Source organism: Mus caroli, chromosome 11, assembly GCF_900094665.2.
Source record: "Mus caroli chromosome 11, CAROLI_EIJ_v1.1, whole genome shotgun sequence".
In the NCBI taxonomy this organism is placed as follows: Eukaryota; Metazoa; Chordata; class Mammalia; order Rodentia; family Muridae; genus Mus; species Mus caroli.
The window spans coordinates 28,188,399-28,209,426 of NC_034580.1; the positions used below are offsets into that span (position 1 = coordinate 28,188,399).

Below are 21,028 nucleotides of genomic sequence, written 5' to 3' on the forward strand. Positions count from 1 at the left end.
GCCCACCAACCTGTCCACCCAGGTATCCATCTGTCTATCCACCTACCCATGTCTGTACTAATGTCTAATATAGTAATGTATTAATGTACTCATGTCTATACCCATCTATCTGTCTAACCATCCACTTAATCCATCCATCCACCCGCCTCTTCAGTTATCATTCATCCTTACATCCACCCAACTATCCACTCCTGAATCCTCTTCTGGGTGGGGCAGACTGAAATCCAGATGTGTGAAGCGATGCCCCGTGTCACATTTATACCTAAGGGTCCCAAACACAATACACAGGCTAATTCGTGGTTGTGCTGCACACTGTGAGGATACACAAAGTGATGCAGTAGTCAGTGCCTGAGCTGGGCAAAGGCTGTTCTCAGGGACCTCCCCACCACCATCTTGAGCTGAGTTTGTGGGATGAGGTGAAATCCCCAAAGCTAGGGCATGTGGAGGGAACCTGCAGTTGCTGAGGCCCTGACGGATGCCTCTTGATTTATATCGGGACCTTAGAGAACGGGACTCCAAGCCAGAAGGAGAGTGGGACTGTGGTCTGTGGGGGTCGGACCTGAGCTTTGTGTGCTGCGAGGGAAGGGTGGAGGATTCCAGGCTCGGCAGGAGGGGAGGTGACACATAGTGACAGGCCCTGATGTCCCATCTGGCCACTGTATAGGTCTTAGCTGTTGAAGGATAAAACTGACTTGGGTTGTGGGGGCTGTCCAAGACTATCAACCTCAGGCTAGGCTGGGTGGGGCTGGGCGGGGCGGGGCGGGGCGGGGCTGGGCTGGGCTGGGCTGGGGCGGAGGCCAGCAGGGAGCAGAGGTCGGATTCAGTGAACATCTCAGAGGCAGACCAATGAGAACGGGAAGGAGTGGCCGAGAAGGGAGGTACAAGGCCAAGCCAGCTGCTTGCCTGAAGCAGCCTCACAGGATCCTGTTGTCACTAACAGCCTTCCCGGGGACCCTGTTCCTCTTACCGCATCTCTTGGCAGATAAGCTGCAAGCGTTGGGTCTCTAGTTGACAAGTGAGATTCTGCCTAAGTTTTCAGTGTTTAGCGTGCCTTCCGGGGACTGCTGGTTGTGGTCATGAGGATGCTCGGAGCTCCCTGAGACCAGGGCTCTGCAGAGGCCATCATTGCTTTGGAGGAAGCACCCAGCATTCCAGAATAGAAATAGTTTAGGATGTTCCAGGGATTTCCTCCAAGTCTTGGCCGGTGGAATGAAATTTAATTATAAATGACACTGTTAAAAACATCCTTTTAAAAAAAATCACAGCCGGGTGTGGTGGCGAACGCCTTTAATCCCAGCATTTGGGAGGCAGAGGCAGGAGAATTTCTGAGTTTGAGGCCAGCCTGGTCTACAGAGTGAGTTCCAGGACAGCCAGGGATACACAGAGAAACCCTGTCTCAGAAAAAAACAAACAAAACAAACAAACAAACAAAAAATCATGTATTAAAAAAAAAGTTAAAAAAAATCCTTATTCAATCCAGAAGTGAAACTGGGGTGCCAAAAGGCTGTAAGATATTGCCAGTATCTTCCAAAATGTTCTTCTAATTTATATCAGTATTGCATGGGGTATGAATTCTTCTATATACCTATAGTTGCCTTTTATATTTTTCTCTTATATTTGTATCTCATATCAAAGTTTTTTTGTTTCTGCACTTGTTTGCTTTATGTCTGTCCATATTGTATACCACTTTTGGGGGTGGTAGTTAGTTCCTTCCTCCTTACTGATTTGTAAGTGTTCTTTATATATGGAGGACACGCACCTTTTTGTCAGTGGTTATCGAATGAAGCCTGAATCTTGATCCCATCTCTGCCTGAGTCAGCGAGATTCTGCTGCACAGCCCATCCTTCCACAGCTCAGACTGTGAATACCGTGGTCTTGGGGGGCCCCCTTCCCACTGGAAACGTTTGTGTCTGTCAATCCGCAGGCGCCAGGAGCTCCGAGAGCTTCGGCTTCTGCAGAAAGAAGAACATCGGAACCAGACACAGCTGAGCAGCAAGCACGAGCTGCAGCTGGAGCAGATGCACAAACGTTTTGAACAAGAAATCAATGTGAGTGAGAGGAGAGCCCCCGGGAGCTTCTGGCCTGTGGGTTTTCTTCAGGTGGAGGGTTGGGGGGGCATTGTAGAAGTCGTAGAAGGGTGGTTAGGTCACAGTGACCCTGAGTCACACAGGAACTCCCCTGTGTGGAGTGCCATGCCACGGTCCTGCCAGTGCAGAAGAGGAAACAGAGAGGTTAAGTAACTTGCCCTGAGACACACAGCAAAGGGTGGCTGGGCTGGGACTCAAGTCTGGATCTTGAACAGACTCTGAGGTATGAAGTGGCTCCTGGATACCTCTTAGTCTGTCTGTGCACCTTCCAGGCCAAGAAGAAATTCTATGACGTGGAGCTAGAAAACCTGGAGCGGCAGCAGAAGCAGCAGGTGGAGAAGATGGAGCAGGACCACAGCGTGCGCCGCAAAGAGGAGGCCAAGCGGATCCGCCTGGAGCAGGATCGAGACTACGCCAAGTTCCAAGAGCAACTCAAGCAAATGAAGAAGGAGGTGGTGAAAGGCTGCGGGGTGGGGAGCGGGACGGGGGCAGGGCAGCAGAGGAACCTGGAGGCAGGAGCTGACATAGATGCCATGGGGGGTGCTATTTACTGGTTTGCTCCTCACGGTTTGCTCAGCCTCCTTACTTGTAGAAGCCAGGGCCACCAGCCCAGGGGTAGAACCAACCACAATAAGCTGGGCCCCCTACATCAGTCATCCATCAAGAAAATGCTCCCCAGGCTTGTCTACAGGCCAGTCTGGTGAGAGCGTTTTCTCAGTTCAGGGTCCTGCTTTCCAAATGACTTTAGCTTATGTCAAGTTGACATAAAACTCGCCGTCACAGCCTCCCTTCTTGGGGCAGCCACACTGGGGGGTCTTGTGCCCAGTCACAAAGCTATGACACTTGTAGTTCTTTCTCTGTCTTTTGGGTGCCCCTTTCCTGTGTTGGCTTTTACCCCCAGCTGGGTCCTTTCGAGAAGGTTCAAGGCCACCACTCCATATGGTGCTGTAGCCTGCATATAGCCAACACACACCTTCCTGAGGCCCCCAGGCAGCTCTGGGTCTTCCGTGCTGTCCAATGCACTGCAGCTGCTTCTGTGCCGATGGTCGGTTGCTGTAACTGAAGCAGGGAGCTCTGGTGAGGGGGAGGTTGGGTCACTAGGTTTTCCCTGAGGGATTTTACTCAGTTTGCGTGTTGATGAAATTCTGTAATGACTTGTCTCTCAGAATCTGTCCCTGTCATGCAGCTAAGTTTATAAATGGTTCAGAGTTCCCTAGCCCTGCACACCAGATCGCTGCAAGGAACCCTGGGGGCTTCTTAGTTAAAAGCCAGATTGTTTTTTGGTTGGGAAAATGGGGTGCCAATGCAGTCAATGACTTCACTGCCCTGGAATGCAGCTTCTCTGCCGTCTGCCAGAGAACAGGGCTCACTGTAAATGGTCCCAGGAGTCCTTGGGCCCACCTCTTTGCCAAGTGGCCCCATAGGACTCTGCCTTCATTCTTCTTCTGCCCCTTCCCACTGTCATCAGAATGTTTCTAGTATCTTCCATGCCTTCGAAAGGAAACTCAGACCCTGTGCTCGATTGCTGCTTTTAACGTTCTGTTCCCCAAACCAAAGCAATCAGCTGTGAAAGTTCAGTTCTGAGTCTAGCTCTTACGTTGTGTGGTAGAGTGGTCACAGTCACTGGGCTGGGACTGGATGCCACGCCTGGTACAGCGGCCAAGGTACACAAATGAACTGTTCCTTTAGGAATTTTATGTAAATCTGTGTTTCTGAGCTGGAGTCTTCTGTCCCCAGCTCTCTGGGACATTGACAGTGTCTGCACACATTTTGGAGGGTGTCACAGCTCAGGGACGGAGTGGGGCCATCTGTTGCTCTCCCGCTGACATCCTGTGAGTGCATAGGTAATCCTCACTCTCAGGCCCCCCGGAGTCAGTAACGCAGTCCAGGAAATGCACCCAAGGAGGGAGCCAGAGATGGCTCAGCACTTAAGAACACTGGTTCCTTTTCTAGAGGTCCTGAGTTCAATTCCCAGGAACTACATGGTGGCTCACAGCCATCTGTAATTGGATGTCCTCTTCTGGTGTGTCTGAAGACAGCAACAGTGTATTCACATATATTAAATAAATAAATAAATAAATAAATCTTTTTTAAAATATAAAAATAAAAACCTGGGAAATGGAAGAGAGGGTGAGACAGGCTAAGCTTGTGGGGGTTGGAAGTCAGATGGTGAGCACGTGGCGATGACATCACACAGATGCTCTGAACCAATCCTGTGTTTCCTTGCTGCCTGCATGCCACTTCTGGGTGAGGTGTCTGTCCCAAACTCTTTTGCTCCTTTATTTAGCTGGGAGATTGGTTTCTTTTTACTGAATTCTGACATTCTCTTTATATTTGGGACTTTATGAGATGTTATTTTGCAAATATTTATTCTCCACTCATGGCTTGTCTCACAAACCTAATTGTTTTGTTTATTCTTTTCTTTTTTCTTTTTTCTTATTTTTTTTTTAAATTTTTTTGGTTTTTCGAGACAGGGTTTCTCTGTGGAGTCTTGGCTGTCCTGGAACTCTGTTTTCTTTAGGGTTGACTCTTTTGATGGCTTATTAAAGAAGCCAAGGAGGAATCCTTCCCCAGCCCAATGGGATGTGCGGTCTTTTAGAAGTTTACCATGCTTGGTTTTGTATTTCCCCATGAGATCATTCTGTAAGGAGTAAGGTGTGGACGGGCTCAGGGTTTGCTGTGGGCTGCCTGCCTGTCCCAGCACTGTGTTGGAAATAACCATCTCCTTCTGCCAAGTGTTCTTTAGGGAGAAGGAGTCGACCGTGATGAGCCAATCTGGTTTGGTGCATTTAGGGTCTGCACATCGCATGGGTTCATCTGTCTGTGTCTGTGAGCCCAGACTGGTGAACCTTGGCATCAAGTAGTGTGAGTCCTGAGTCACTGGCTGTTCCGCCTCTCTGCCTTTTCATTCACATCATAGTATTACCTTTGTGTCTATCAATTTGGGTGAAACGGCCATCAGAACAACACTGAGCCTCCAGTGACAGGTTGTTTGTTTGTTTGTTTGTTTGTTTGTTTGTTTGTTTTTCAAGACAGGGTTTCTCTGTGTAGCCCTGGCTGTCCTGGAACTCACTCTGTAGACCAGGCTGGCTTCAAACTTAGAAATCTGCCTGCCTCTGCCTCCCAAGTGCTGGGATTAAAGGCGTGCGCCACCACTGCCCGACTGTTAGTGATTTTTAATTTTTTAGTATACAAATCCATTCTTGTTTTATTAGAATTACATTTATGTCTTCTGGGGAGGGTACTTTTATAAGATACTTGAAAATTATCAATTTAGGGGACTGGAAAGGTAGCTCAGCAGTTAAGGGTACTTAACTGTACTTTCAGAGGACCTGGGTTCAGTTCCCAGCACCCAGGTTGCAGTTCACAATTCTCTGTAACTCCTGTTCTGGGGGGGCAGGACTCCCAATTCCCTCTTCTGGCCTTTGTCATCACAAGGCACATATATGGTGCACAGATATACATGCAAGCAAAACACCCATAAACATAAAATAAAATAAAAATTAAAGTGTCAATTTAGCTAATTACTAAAGGATAGAGCCACATGACTGTTTGTGCAGTGGTCTTGTATCTAGCCTTACTATCTTGTTCTAGTTTTTTTGTTTGGTTGGCTTTTTTGTTTTGGTAGATTCCTTGAGGTTTCCTGTATACACAGAAACAGTTTCATTTCTTCTTTGCAGTTGATGTACCTCTTATTGGCTTTATGTGCTGGCTCAGGTCCAGCAGGAAGTCAGCTAGAAATAGAAATAGTTCTTCCTTGTCCCCAGTCTCGAGAGGAACGTGCAGTATTCCCTCATTAAGTCTCTTAGCAACAAAGCATTGATTTGATTCTGATTTTTTTTTTTTTTTTGAGACAGGGTTTCTCTGTGTAAGAGCCCAGGCTGTCCTGGACTCCATTTGTAGATCTGGCTGGATTCAAACTCACAGAGATCTGCCTGCCTCTGCCTCACAAGGGCTGGGATTAAAGGTGTGTGCCACCACTGCCCAGCTCTTTTTTTTTTTTTTTTTTAAAGACAGGATCTGTCTTATTAAGTAACTGGCCAGCATAGAACAGGCTAGGTAGATCAGGCTAGCTCTGAGCTCAGAGATCTACCTAAGTGCTGTATTAAAGACCCTGCTGGCCGGGCGTGGTGGTGCACACCTTTAATCCCAGCACTTGGGAGGCAGAGGCAGGCGAATTTCTGAGTTCCAGGCCAGCCTGGTCTACAGAGTGGGTTCCAGGACAGCCGGGGCTACACAGAGAAACCCTGTCTCGAAAGAAAAAAAAAAAAAGAAAGACCCTGCTGGCTTAGTTGTTGGTGGTGGTGGTTGATTGGTTTGGGCTTTTTTTGTTTATCAAGATAGGTTTTTTTGTCTGTCTGTTCTGGAACATACTCTGGACCAGACTGTCCTCGAACTCACAGATATCTCTCCTGAGTGTTGGGATTAAAGGCATGTTCCTCTACCGCCTGGCTCAAATTCTTTTCTAATATACTCTGCAACTTCCTCTTTGACCCATAGGCTACTTCCTGTGAATTTTTAAAAAGTTCAAGATTCTTTTTATGGTTGAGAACTGTTAGTAAATGTCCCTTGCATGCATGCTCTAGGTAGAGTGTAGCATAAACGTCAGCTTGACTGTCCTTCATGTCTCCTGCAAACTTTTCCCTTCAGTATTGAGAAAGGCACATTAATGCTTTTAGCTACAAGAAGGGTGAGTTTACCTGTTGCTCATGTGTGTGTGTCCATGTGTATGTGGATGCATATGTGTTTGCAGATGATTCTGAGGTCAGCTTTTAAGTGCTGGCCCTTGGGGCCATTTACCCTATTTTTTGAGACTGGGACTCTCGCTGGGACCAGTGGCCCTAAGGATTCCACTGTCTGCCACCTCTGGGATTACAAGCTTGTATCAGCACACCTTGCTTTTCTCTCTTTCTTTCTTTCTCTCTTTCTTTCTTTCTTTCTTTCTTTCTTTCTTTCTTTCTTTCTTTCTTTCTTTCTTTCTTTCTTAAAGATTTATTTATTTATTTTATGTATTTGAGTACACAAATGGTTGTGAGCCATCATGTGGTTGCTGGGAATTGAATTCGGAACCTCTGCTCACTCCGGCCCCGCTCGCACTGACCCAAACATTTATTTATTATTCTATCTAAGTACACTGTAGCTGTCTTCAGATGCACCAGAAGAAGGCATCAGATCTCATTACGGATGGTTGTGAGCCCCATGTGGTTGCTGGGAATTGAACTCAGGACCTTCAGAAGAGGAGTCAGTGCTCTTAACTGCCGAGCCATCTCTCCAGCCATTTTGTTTTGTTTTGTTTTGTTTTGTTTTGTTTTGTTTTGTTTTGTAACAGAGCCTCTCTATGTAGCCTTTTGCTGTTCTGAAACTCACTATATACCCAGGCTGACCTCAAATCAGGATATCTCCTATGCTACTGCCTCCTATGTCCTGGGGTTGAAGGCATGTGCCAGCACACCTGGGGTCCTTGTTTTCTTTTCTTTTCTCCTCCTCCCCCCTCAACCCCCATGAGAGTTCCAATGTGTAGTTGCTGGGAATTGAACTCAGGACCTCTGGAAATGCAGTCACTGCTCTTAACCACTGAGCCTTCTCTCCAGCCCCAATCCTTGCTTTCTTTTAACTAGTGTTTACATAGAATATATTTTGTGGGGCTGGAGAAATGACTCAGCTGTTGAAAATACTTACTGTTTTTGTATAAGACCCCAGTTTGGTTTCCAGAACCCATATCTAGCCTTCCCAGGTACCTGCACAGAGAAGTACAGGAAGTACTCATATATACTGATATATACAGGGTATATTGTATATACAGGATGTATATGTCTCGTATACACAGAATGTATTATATATACAAGGTGTATATATATCTTCTTTATACAGGGTATATATGTACATACCCCCCCACAGAGACACATACATAAATATACATAATTAAAAAAATAAAGCAAATCTTTGAAAACTTTTTTAATCCTTCTAACTTGTTGAGTAACATTGGTCTCTTGTTGACTATATATAGCTGGACTGCAGCCTGCAGGTCTCTGTTGTTTTAGTTGGGGTGTTTCTGCCATTTACATTTAAGGGATTGTTTTCCTGCTTGTTCCTCTAGTTTTTGTTTCTCTATTTTCCTATTTCTTGCCTATTGTTTGGAGTATTTGACTGTTTTTACTACTCCACTTTAATTCATTACTTGGTTTAAATATTTGCCTATTTGAGTATTATACTTAGTGCTTTCTCTCAGCCTGTAATGCAGTATGCACACTTTTGTCATTCAGTATCTATTTAGAATGTGTAATGCCACAGTGAAGTTACAGAAGTCTTGAAACCCTATACATTTCTTTTTGTTTCCGTAAGTACCCAGCCCTGTTAGCGTCATTTAAGACAGAACTTGCCTCTGTGTCAGAGGCTTTGTTTCTCACAGCCTTTCTGAAGTGGTCTTGATCTGTCCTGGTGATGCTGGAGGCACGGCTGACCCTGAGGCCTTTGTGGGGTTCATTCCTAGAAACGAAGGATTTCCTTTTTCTGATTCTCTGGCCAGAAACAGGAGGTTCCCTGGGAACTTTGCGCTGCCTTTTCTGTTACTCCACTGTGTGTGTCTGGGGTAGAGCAATGCTAGGGAAGAGTAAAAAGAGTAAAAAGAGCCGTTCCTTCCCGTGTGGGTATCATCTTGGGTAGACACCATTCCAGGGACGCTTATATCTCCCAGGAAAGAAGCCAGCTTCTCCCAGCAATTTAGCAATGGGCCCTGCAAGAGTGGCGTGCTTCCTCGAACCAATCCCTGTGGCCAGGGGTGCGGAATGCTCTGGGTCCTGCACCAGCCTAGATTCCCCCATGAGCCTGGAGGGAGTCCACTCACCTGCACTAAAACATCTCAGCAGAGGGCCAGGGATCCTGCAGAAGCAGAAACACCGTAGGAACTGAAATTGACAGTGACCCCAGAGACCTGGGGTATTGACAGCATATGTGCACCACTGGTATTTCATGCATTGAGAAGACTAGGGTTGTAATGCAGCCAGAGAATGAAGAGCCATGGTGCGAGCGGTCCTCTGCTGTATCTGCTGCAGGTGAAGAGTGAGGTTGAGAAACTGCCCCGGCAGCAGCGGAAGGAGAGCATGAGGCAGAAGATGGAGGAACACTCTCAGAAGAAGCAGCGGCTGGTGAGTCTCCAGCCTCCAGCACTCAGCTGTGAGAACCCAAATGGCAGCTGGCCCCTTCTTTTAACCTGCCCAGGCCTACTGCCTGAATATCTGCCTCCTGTTTTAAATGCCTAAATCTAGTCCATCGCTCACTAGCTGCTGTAGCCTGCACCCTAGTCCTGCCCGCCTCACTGCAAGATTGTTCATATGTCACATCTCCTGTCAGCCCAGATCGGTCACCTGCCTGCCTTGGTGTCTAAAAGACATCAGAATCTTGATCTCTTAGACCTGGCTCTATTCTTATGTCCTGAGGAGGAGCTTGCTTCTGTCCCGTTGGCAGGCCAGGACCTTTGTCATTCCTGACCCAGCTTTCCCCTCCACTCCTTCATCTTTTCCTGACATACAGTATACACACACACACACACACACACACACATGCCAGACATACACACAACAAACACAATACATTTACTCCTTCACACATTAACACACATGCCTCAACACATAACATACAACATACATACATGCTAAACATACACTTCAGATAAACACCATATACACATGCCAGACATACACCTAACACATTCTCTACTACATATAATACATACCCCAACACATAACATACAACATACATACATCTTAAACACACACTAAAGATATACACTACACCAGAGATACACACAACACACACATGACACATGCCCTCAATATGATACACTATACACATCCAACACACATACCTTGACATATAACATATATCATAAATGCATACTAAACACACACTACAAACACACACACCTTTCCATACTCCCATATTTCTCTAATCTTTATGCCTGTGCATCTGTCAGTGTTGCTGGGTCCCACCTTTGTTACAGCTCTCCTGGCTTCAGAGCTGGTTTCCCTCCTTCTTCCTGTCCCCTGCACTTCTTTTTCTCCCAGCCAGCTGGTACTGTCGACATGAAATCCAAATCTACCTCTGTCACCCTTTCTTCCCTCAGCTCTGGGCCTTCAAACCCTCTGATGTTGCTCTCATCTTGTTTGTAAGCTAAGGGCCAGCTCCTCACTGCTCCTGCTGCTGCCTGGCCTGTTGTGTTGGTCCCTCCCATCTTGGCCTTCGCCCTCAGGCTAGCTTCTCCCCTTGCTGTATCCTCCTGTTTTCCTCACTGTGGGGTCTTTGCGCATTCTGCCTCCTCGGCCCTGGGTGCAGGAGTCGGAGCCTGCATTTTCCAGGTGCTTGACACATGATCTGGTCCAGTGTTCGTGGTCCCTTGGGGTTGGAGTTATTTGGTTTTCCATTTGCAGAGGAAATCAGCTCAGAAAGGTGACGCTGCAGAGTTGATGGGAGCGGGGCAAGGCCTAGTCCTTGATCTGACTGCAGACTTCCCATCCTTTTCCGAGCACCTCACAGCCTGTGCCTTTCCTCTGGGCAGGGTTGGTTATTAGTAAAAGAAACTGGCTTTTAAGCTCAGTAGCACAGAAGGGCCCATACCCAATCGTAACGTGCATTCCTCAGCACGGTAAGAAGAGGATCTTTACTAGTTTACCACAAAGGGATAGATCTCTGAGGTGACAGGTCCCCGGACTCATCCGTATGTAAAGTGATCGTGGACTGAAATGGTGCGCTGCACCTGTTATTATGAGCAGGTAACTTTTTAAAACACAGGGCTAGGGGCTGGAGAGATGGCTTAGTGGTTTAGAGCATTGTCTGCTCTTTGCAGGAGATCTGGGTTTGGTTCCCAGCAACCATGTTTTGCAGTTCACAGCCACCTATAACTCCATTTCCAGGAGATCCAGTGCCCTCTTCAGGCCTCCGCAGGCACATGTGATACATATATACATGCATGCCCGCCAACAAACATTCTCACCCACAAAGTAAACAGTGGAAATGTACAGACCAAGGCTGGTGAGAGAGGCAGGCAGGCTCTCACCTTCACAGAGAGAGGGAGAGAGCTGTCGTCACCCAAGTCATCTGTGTAAAGCCTCCTCACCATCCCTCCTCACAGGACCGGGACTTTGTAGCCAAGCAGAAGGAGGACCTGGAGCTGGCCATGAGGAAGCTCACCACGGAAAACAGGCGTGAGATCTGTGACAAGGAGCGAGATTGCCTTAGCAAGAAGCAGGAGCTCCTCCGAGGTGGGGCCCAGAGTCACCCCGAATGGTGGAACTAGGGGCACCCCTCTGCCCCCAAAAGTCAGGAGTGAGGCAGGGATACCAGTTACCACAGTGTGCAGAAGCGGCATCTTGTGCGGCCACCGCCTGCCCCACTGTGTGCTAGTGTTCACACCTGACCTCCTGCCAGCCTCACCTTCTCCTTGTAAGACTGCCCCTCCCATGATCCTAATGTGTGATCCTGTGATCATACGGTCCTATGAGGAAACCACACGGGGAGAGTGCTGTGCTCCTTGGTCTCATGATGCTATTGTAAGCGTGTTTCACAGTCCAAATGGCTTAGAAACAACAGAGAGGCCCAAGGTCAAGGCTCCACTAGACTCAGCGTCTGCTGAGGACCTGCCTCCTCATGGGCTTTCTGACCCCGGTCATCTCCACACAAGTTCTCCGTCAGAACCCTTCTCATTTGCCCATCCGAAAAGGAGTCTCATGTAAATAGTCTCAGCTTCCATGGCTGAGCTTAGCTCTTCCAATGTCATCTACTGAGGTAGCTCAGGCGCCCATTCCTCCGAACCCAGCGGGCTGGTTCTCAGTACCAGTGGAGACCTGGGGGAGGGGACTGGGTGGACAGCTTGTTCTGTCTCTGGCCTTGTGCGTTCCTGACCGTGTGGGTGGCGTGTCCTCCACAGACCGTGAGGCAGCCCTGTGGGAGATGGAGGAGCACCAGTTGCAGGAGCGACATCAGCTGGTGAAGCAGCAACTTAAGGACCAGTACTTCCTGCAGCGGCATGACCTGCTGCGTAAGCACGAGAAGGTGAGACGGGGCGGGGCAGGATGAGGGGCCGCTTGATGGCAGCACCCAGGAAGGGCTGCTGCAGCCACAGTGAGGGCCCAAGACCATCCCCAGGTGCTCCATGTGAGAGTCAAGGAAACCACGGGAGGATGAAGATGGGGCAGGCAGCTCCCTTGCTCACCCAACAGCTCAGTGCTTGGCCCTCTCAGTTCAAAGCCAGTTCTGGGCTACTTGAACCTGTTCTACCCACCCCCAAGGGGGAAAAAGATGTTTCTTGACTTTTGGGGGGTTCTATCCCCATCAACCATCCAGATTTGAAAGTAACGAATTGTAAGTGTTCTTTAGCCGCATGCCCTTTGGGCTTCCTTGCTTTGTCACACAGGTCTGAAATAGCCTACCGTAGGGTATTTCCTCTCAGGAACACATGGCCAGCAAGAGCTGTGGCTTGCTGCCACTGTCCGGAATCCAGAAGACTGTACTAGATTTTGTCCACCCTGGAAAAGATGCACACTCAAAGTCTGGGTCCACCCGAATCACACTGCACTTATGCCTGCAAAGTCTGAATGCTGAGGGTCAAACCATCACAAGTCAGACACTGTAATGTTGAAAGAACAAAAAACATCCCTGTGGAAATGACTTGGTGGCTAAGGAAGCTTGCCACCAAGCCTGATGACCTGAGTTCAATTCCCCGAGCCCTCATAGCAGAAGAAGAGAACTGATCCCCGGGATGTGTCTTCTGAGTGCCACGCTCATGCTTGACCCCCCCCCCAATAAAATAAATAAGTGTAAAAAGAAAAGAATGAAAGAACAATGCCTTTGAACTATAGAAGTGAGCTAACAGGTCTTCCGTGCTGGCACCCGGGGCTCCCGGGCTGAGCATGGTGGCCTTTGGCTCCTGAGCACCCTCCACACCTAGAGCTCCCTCACCTCTGCTTGGTGTCCCCCCAGGAGCGGGAACAGATGCAACGCTATAACCAGCGCATGATGGAGCAGCTGAAGGTCAGACAGCAACAGGAGAAGGCGCGGCTACCCAAGATCCAGAGGAGCGACGGCAAGACGCGCATGGCCATGTACAAGAAGAGCCTGCACATCAACGGTGCAGGCAGTGCCTCTGAGCAGCGCGAGAAGATCAAGCAGGTGGGGACTGCGTGCGTGCGTCTGTCCGGTAGGCTGTGGGCAGTGAGCATGGGGGAGCTGGGTAAGGACTGGCCGCATGGACTGGCTGCATACAGCAGGGGACCCGCATGTCAGATGTTAGATAGAGCCCAGTGTGCAAGTCAGTCATCGCCTGGACGTTTCAGTAGCCCAGGAGAAAGCTCCCTTGGGACAGATCCTTGTTCAATAGAGTTGGGCATGCACCAGTTTCCTTCATGACCCCATGTTTACATGTATGACGTTCTGTGTTCTCATCCACCCTGACCTCCTGTGTGATACAGGCCCCTCAGAATATTTTATTTTATTTTATTTTTTAATCTTTTTTAGTTTTTTTTGTTGTTGTTTTTTTGTTTTGTTTTGTTTTTTTTTTTTTTTTTGGTTTTTCGAAACAGGGTCTCTCTGTGTAGCCCTGGCTGTCCTGGAACTCATTCTGTAGACCAGGCTGGCCTTGAACTCAGAAATCTGCCTGCTTCTGCCTCTGCCTCGACCTCGGCCTCTCTGCCTCTCTGCCTCTCTCTGCCTCTCTCTGCCTCTCTGCCTCTCTGCCTCTCTGCCTCTCTGCCTCTCCGCCTCTGCCTCTGCCTTCCAAGTGCTGGGATTAAAGAAGTGCACCACCACTGCTCCACTGCTCGGTGTCCCTGTGATTTCTATCCTGGCACTTGTCATCTCACCCTATCAGGTGACCCAGCAGGGTGACACCTGCCAGTGTGAGGGCAGAGGCTGGGTCTCTACTCAGGGCAAGTTTCAGTAGTGAGAGCAGAACCTGAGGTGGGCTGGACTCAGAGCATCGCCGCCCAATCCCTAGGATGGGCCTTGCTGGCTCAGGCTGAACTAGGCAAAGTCCTGCCCCGACCCTCACCCCCACCCCCACCCCCACCAGCCATCCAGACGAGCTCCTGCCCGCCCTGCAGCAGCATCCTCTTTCTGCAGTTCTCCCAGCAGGAGGAGAAGAGGCAGAAGGCGGAGAGGCTGCAGCAGCAGCAGAAACACGAGAACCAGATGCGAGACATGGTGGCGCAGTGCGAGAGCAACATGAGCGAGCTACAGCAGCTGCAGGTATGGAGCCCCGTGCCTCAGTTTCCCCAAGTCAGTGCTCAGAGGCCACCAGCAGGGTGGCATCTAGTTGGTCAAGCTCGGGTGAGCTGATGCCCGCCTGCTGTGCTACTCTCTGGCTGTTAGACGACCCTCCTAGCCTCTTTTTTATCTCTCTGAAATAGCTGTAGGGTAGAGGTGATGTCTCCGGTTGGTATGTGGATTTGTGAAGGGGGTGGTGGAACTGAGTGTACCTTAGTTTGGCCCCATACATTAGGGATATGAACAAGCAGGATGTTTGCCCATCAGAACCACACTGTGCTAGCACCCACCTGGACACCAGTGGCTGAGCACCTGAGGGTCCAGTTGTAGGAACTGCCGCCTGGTGCCCCCTTGTGGTGGATCGAGGAGTTGTGCTTGACCGATGGTGCCAGCTCCAGCCTCTGTGAACTTCAGGTGGTTGCTCAGGCCATTGGGTCCATGGAGCAGTTTGCAGATAGGCAGGGAGACTCTAAAAGAATGGTCCGCACTGGAGGCCGCCAGGCAGACACTGGTCCATGTGGGTTCTGGTCAGGCATTCCCATTCCTTGCCTATGACATCATTATGTGACCACTGACCGAGAGATCCACCGAGCGGTACACACAGTTGGTCACAGGACACAGTGCTCTGAGTATTTGTGATTAGATGGACTTATAAACTCCTAGAAGCTTCCAGCTTGAGGCCCAGAATAAAACCCCTCTGCGGGGCTCTCCTTCCTGTATGGGTTTTTTAGTGGATAAAGGCCTTGTCCTTGCCTTAGAGTTCCTGTAGGAGGACTCAGTCCCTGCAGGGAGTCAATAGGGACCTTACTCCTGTCTGCCACATAGATCTCAGATAAAATTTAGAAGGCTAAGGACTTAACTCAGAGCATATAGCAGAGATGGGGCGATCCCCCGGCCTCATTCCTCACTAGGAACCTCTCCCGAGGAGATGACATGAGGCAGGAGATAGTACATATAGGTTACATATATCATGTGATACGTAGTTAGACACAATGCACAATTACACATACATATACCTATAATTATACACAGAGACTTAGTCTGCTTGGGCTGCCATAGAAAACTACTGTTGCCAGATGCAGAGCAGCACACCAGTGGTCCTGCTATGTGAAAGGTGTCAGTAGGAAGATAGCCCGGGACCAGGAGTTACAGGCTGCAGTTTATTGATTGATTTATGGGATGTTTGTACATGTGTGTGAGTTTGGGCAGGTGCATGCCCGGAGCATGTGTGTGGTTCAGAGGACAACTTTTGGGAGCCAGTTCTGTCGTCCTTTCACAGTGGGCTCTGAGGATTGAACTTAGATTGTCAGGCTTTGCCCACTGGGTCCTCTCACCAGCCCAAAATGTTTTAAAAAGCTCAGACAGTGTCAAAAGCACACAGAAGGGCAGGCAGGATGCTCAGTGACTGCGTACAGAGTGAGCACACAGGCCTAACAGTCTAAGTGTGATTTCCCGGAACCCATGAGAAGGGCAACAGAGAGAACTGACTCTGCAGTCATCCTTTGGCCTCCACCATGGCGTGTGTGCTCACACGTGCACACCATCACCATTCTGGAATAGTCCTCCAGGCACTGCTTTGTGGGAGTGTATTACCCACATACAGAGTTGTGGATAGTGGCCACGGCATAGTGAGCCCGTGGTGGTAGTGCCCTTAAGGATGCCATGGGTCTGTTTCCCCAGACTTTGGCCTCATCGCCCCTATTCTGCCCATTCCAGAATGAAAAGTGTCATCTGTTGGTAGAGCATGAAACCCAGAAGCTGAAGGCCCTGGATGAGAGCCACAACCAGAGCCTGAAGGAATGGCGAGACATGCTTCGGCCACGCAAAAAGGTACTGCGTTAGACTCATGGGTACCTGCCTGGGACATCTGAAGCCTCCCTATTTTCCGACTCTTGCCTTGTGGCACCCGTAAAATTGGTCTGTTCCCAAGAGACAGGACCCATCTGCCTGTTGTGCTGAACGCTGGCAGCTCTCTGGACCCCCGGGTTAGGAGGGTGCTCCCAACATTGGCCCATGTGCACCTGAGGCAAGCAGAGAACCCCTGCCATGAGCAGCAGTCAGTCATGTTGCCAGGCTGGCACCTCCCCCCACCTTGGAGAGTTTCAGGCAGTCACTCTGTGAGGTCAAAGGCCAGCAGAAAGTCACTCTGTGAGGTCAAAGGCCAGTGCCAGCTACTTCACTTTCTGAGTTAGTTTCCAAATGTGTAAATCTCTGTGCTTGGTCTGGGGTGGAGCTCCGGGGCAGAGCACCAGCCTAGCATGTTTGATGCTCTGGGGTCTGCCTCAGCACCAAAGCAAACAAACAGCCATACACTCAGCAGTGTAAGCTACACTCTTTATCAAACACTATAGGAATAGGATTCAAAAGCTAGGGGTCTCTGCAGGGGCCTCTCCAGGGTCTCACAAGGCCAGAGTCAGGCTGGGCTGGGCTCTTGGCTGTGGCTTGATAGTTGGGGTTTTTACAGACTCCTTGCTGCAGAAGCACTGTGACCAGGTGCCAGGTACTCTCACCACCTTGCCTTCTTAGGATGGGCTGCCCCCTCAAAGTACGAGCCCAAAGGGAACCTTCTGCCATTAGCTGCTTTCCTTAGGTATTTGGTAGCAGGAACAAGAAGGTAACCAACGCAGTAAACATCCCAGGCAGGCCTCAGCATGGTCCTGGTGCCGTAAGATTGTAGGGTCAGCTAAAGAGTCATTAACACACGCATTCTTATCTAAGTACACTGTAACTATCTTCAGACTCGCCAGAAGAGGGCATCAGATCTCATTACAGATGATTGTGAGCCACCGTGTGGTTGCTGGGATTTGAACTCAGGACCTTCGGAAGAGCAGTCAGTGCTCTTAACTGCTCTCCAGCCCAACCCACAGCATTCTTGTTTTGGGTGTTTGTTTGTTTGTTTGTTTGTTTGTTGAGACAAAATTTCTCTGTGTAGCCCTGGCTGTTCTGGAGCTAGCTCCATAGACCAGTCTGGCCAGGAACTCAAAACTCCTTGTGTCTCTGCCTCCTGAGTGCTGGAATTAAAGGTGTGAGCCACCCCTGCCTAGCCCAGCATAGTCATTCTTAGACTCTGAGGAGAGGTGAGCCTTGTTACCCTTGACCTTGTGACCCATGACCGTGTGCCCACGCTGCCTGATATTCTGAGGGTTTTTTAGCCACTGTGTGCGCAGACAGGAGGCAGACCGTACCCTGCTGGGATTTCTGACACTAAGCCCACAGGTACCCAGTGTTCCAGCTGGCTCTGGCGTGCACCTGCTTGTCTGACTCTGGGCACTCACATCCTAAGGCTCTGGAGAATGAGCAGTCATCTCTCCAGCAGCTTCCTGTGATGACCTCTCGGGCTCCTGGAAGCACCACAGGCCAGTGCTTAGAGAGCTGACCCTGTACCCTGCCTGTGGGACTGCCTCGGGGCAGGGTTCTGTCACAGCTGCCCGAGTTGCTGCTGGCAGGAAGGCCCAGAGGTCCTTTGTGCTCTGGCATCACACCAAGCAGCCTTGAGCTCTGTCTCCTTCTTATAGCAAGTCCTGTGGAGTATTTTTAGAACTCAGACGGTTTCCTTTTAAGTAAGTGCAGACTTCCTGATTTGCTGAGGTCACTTTGAGGACAGAGTGGGGCCTCGGCATAGTCTGCTCGCGCGCTCTCTCTCTCTCTCTCTCTCTCTCTCTCTCTCTCTCTCTCTCTCTCTCTCTCTCTCTCTGTTCCTGGCCATTCTTACATTGCCATGTTAGACTGTAAAATACAGGAGTATTATCTACTATAAGCTACTGTTAACACATTGCTGCTGGTGGGCTAACTCATTTGTTAATAAGTTTGTTTAGAAAGAAACGTATGGGACTGATGAGATGTCTCAGCGGTTAAGAGCACTGACTGCTCTTCCAAAGGTCCCGAGTTCAAATCCCAGCAACCACATAGTGGTTCACAACCATCCATAATGAAATCTGACACCCTCTTCTGGTGTGTCTGAAGACAACTACAGTGTAAAGAAAAAAAAGAAAGAAAGAAAGAAAGAAAGAAAGAAAGAAAGAAAGAAAGAAAGAAAGAAAGAAAGAAACTTATTCATTTATTTCCTCCATGCTGCTCTATGTTGTGTTACCTTAGAAACTCTGGCCGCAAAGCAGACTCTTCCCTATAGGACAGGGAAGCTGCCCCATGAGACTGCAGTACTATCACACAAACAAAGCAGGCACAGTGACAACCCCATTGACCATCCAATATGGGTGGGGAGAGCTCTCCCACAGCCTCACTCTAGATGAAGAGTTAGAGACAATTAGATGGTTTCTGAGAGAAGAGTTCCTCTTCTCCAGGGATGAGACCGCTGAGAAGCTGTCTGACCCCAAGCAGTCATCTCGAACATGTATGCCTAGGAGCACAGTAAATGGACTCAGCGGGTGGTATTCATATACATACGAATAGCATATGTCTATATCAAGGATAACTAAAGAAGTCGTGGGTTTGAGAGGACATAGAGGGGGACCCATGGGGGTGATGGAAGAAATGAGGTACATATAGTTAGTACTCATGTGTAACATTCTCAAAAACAATGTTAACGTTTACTATGTTAACTATCTGCCACACAGCAGGACACAGACTGCTGCCTATGCTCTCGGAGGCTTTGGGGGGAGACTTGTGGTGGGCAAAGGACAGCAGGGCTTGAGTCACAGGTTCAGCACTCCACGCTGTGCCCCTTCAGCAGACACTGGGGACCAGCGTGCTGTGGGTTCCAGATCCTTCTCCAAGTCTGCGATGTTCACATCTGTGTAATGAGATGTCTCGGGATAAAGGCCATGTTAGCTCCTTCTCTTGTCTCGTGGTAGAACACCAGACAGAGGTTTATTTTGCCTACACTGATGTTTGAGGGGTTGATCACACCATAGAGGCAGAGAGCAGGAAGCGGGGTTGTCCCCTCCCCTGTGACCCTAGCTTCACCAGTCATGCCTTCTACCCCACCATCTTGGAGGCTGAGTGTTCAGGCACACAAGCCTCAGCTGGCATGTCACACTTGAAACACCCAAGTCTAAGCAAACTTGGTTGTATCTCCTGGGTCCTTACACAGAGCCAGGAGGTATTTATGGCACACTCACCTTTGGATTGCCACCCAACCTGTGTGGTCAGAAATGGTGTCTTTCACTATGATATCAAACTAGCACTTCAGAATTCAAATTTTGGGACATCTTGAACTTTTGGAGTGGATATGCTCAACTATTCCTAGCTTTGAAATTGGGCGACTTACTCAACCACCCTGTGTCTAAACAGTAGCAGAACTATGAGCAACACCTTCATCAGGGTCATACACTGAACCCCAGGGGGTCACACACTGGATTCCTGGGGGGGGTTCACACATCCCATAGTGGACCCCTGGGACTCACACACTAGATCCCAGGGGCTCACATACTAGACCCCTGGGGGCTCACACACTGGATCTCAGGGGTTCACACACTGGATCCCAGGGGGCTCACACACTAGATCCCTGAGAGCTCACACACTAGATCCCTGGGAGCTCACACACTGGATCCCAGGGGATCACACACTAGACCCCTGGGAGCTCACACACTAGACCCCTGGGAGCTCACACACTGGATCCCAGGGGATCACACACTAGACCCCTGGGAGCTCACACACTGGATCCCAGGGGATCACACACTGGATCCCAGGGGGCTCACACACTAGATCCCAGGGGCTCACACACTAGACCCCTGAGGGCTCACACACTGGATCCCAGGGGCTCACACACTGGATCCCAGGGGGTTCACACACTAGATCCCAGGGGCTCACACACTAGATCCCAGGGGCTCACACACTAGACCCCTGAGGGCTCACACACTAGATCCCAGGGGCTCACACACTGGATCCCAGGGGCTCACACACTGGATCCCAGGGGGCTCACACACTAGACCCCTGAGGGCTCACACACTAGATCCCTGAGAGCTCACACACTAGATCCCAGGGGCTCACACACTAGACCCCTGAGGGCTCACACACTGGATCCCAGGGGCTCACACACTGGTCTCCTGGGCAGTTTGGCTTACATTTGTATCACTGAGCCAGTATAGTAATTTTCAGGGTTTGGGGTTCTTTTTGTTGTGTTTTATTTGAGACAGGGTTTCTCTGTGTAGCCCTGGTTGCCCTGAGACCCCCTCTGTAGACCAGGCTGGCCTTGAACTCACAAATCTACCTATTTCCGAGTCCCAAGCAAAGGTATGTGCCTCTGCCACCACAACTCACCAGGCTTGGTTTGTCTAATTGCCAACCTGAAGTGAAAATTTTACATAAATCCCAATCCAGTTTCCCCTCCCCATGGTGCCTGATCTTGTCTAAGGGCCCATGCTCTCCTGGCTCTTCAGCTTCCCTTGTGAGCTGGCGCTCCTGATCCGGTGCTCTTGGGAAGTCTTTCTGGTAGGATCGTGTTTATCTGGATAGATGAGCATGTGCCCAAGGGAAGCTACTGTGCTGCTGCCAGCTGGAAAGCACCCCTCCCATTACCTGAGGAGCTCAGACCCTCAGAGGGACAGGCACACATCCTCCCGCAGGCAGTGGGTGTCCTCACTGGGGGTGAGCACTGTCACTTGGCCATCTCTTTCTTGCTGATAGATCCTCCCCTCTGGCTCTTCTTTATCCATCCTGCTCTTTTCCCATCACGGGAGTCCTGCCTGTACCTCTCGCCCCTTAACAGGTGGTTCCCCAGGATTGGC

At 49.6% G+C, this 21,028-nt stretch overlaps 1 protein-coding gene across 1 annotated transcript in view; it reads left to right on the forward strand.

The window, feature by feature from the left end:
• The window catches only part of Stk10 (serine/threonine kinase 10), a 93,096-nt gene that overhangs the window by 69,757 nt on the left and 2,311 nt on the right, over positions 1 to 21,028 (forward strand). Inside the window, exons 11-18 of the mRNA XM_021176958.2 lie at positions 1,925 to 2,048; positions 2,360 to 2,539; positions 9,140 to 9,232; positions 11,215 to 11,344; positions 12,010 to 12,134; positions 13,062 to 13,250; positions 14,199 to 14,324; positions 16,059 to 16,172. Of these exons, the coding sequence (XP_021032617.1) occupies positions 1,925 to 2,048; positions 2,360 to 2,539; positions 9,140 to 9,232; positions 11,215 to 11,344; positions 12,010 to 12,134; positions 13,062 to 13,250; positions 14,199 to 14,324; positions 16,059 to 16,172 (1,081 nt within the window). The remainder of the gene's footprint in view (positions 1 to 1,924; positions 2,049 to 2,359; positions 2,540 to 9,139; positions 9,233 to 11,214; positions 11,345 to 12,009; positions 12,135 to 13,061; positions 13,251 to 14,198; positions 14,325 to 16,058; positions 16,173 to 21,028) is intronic.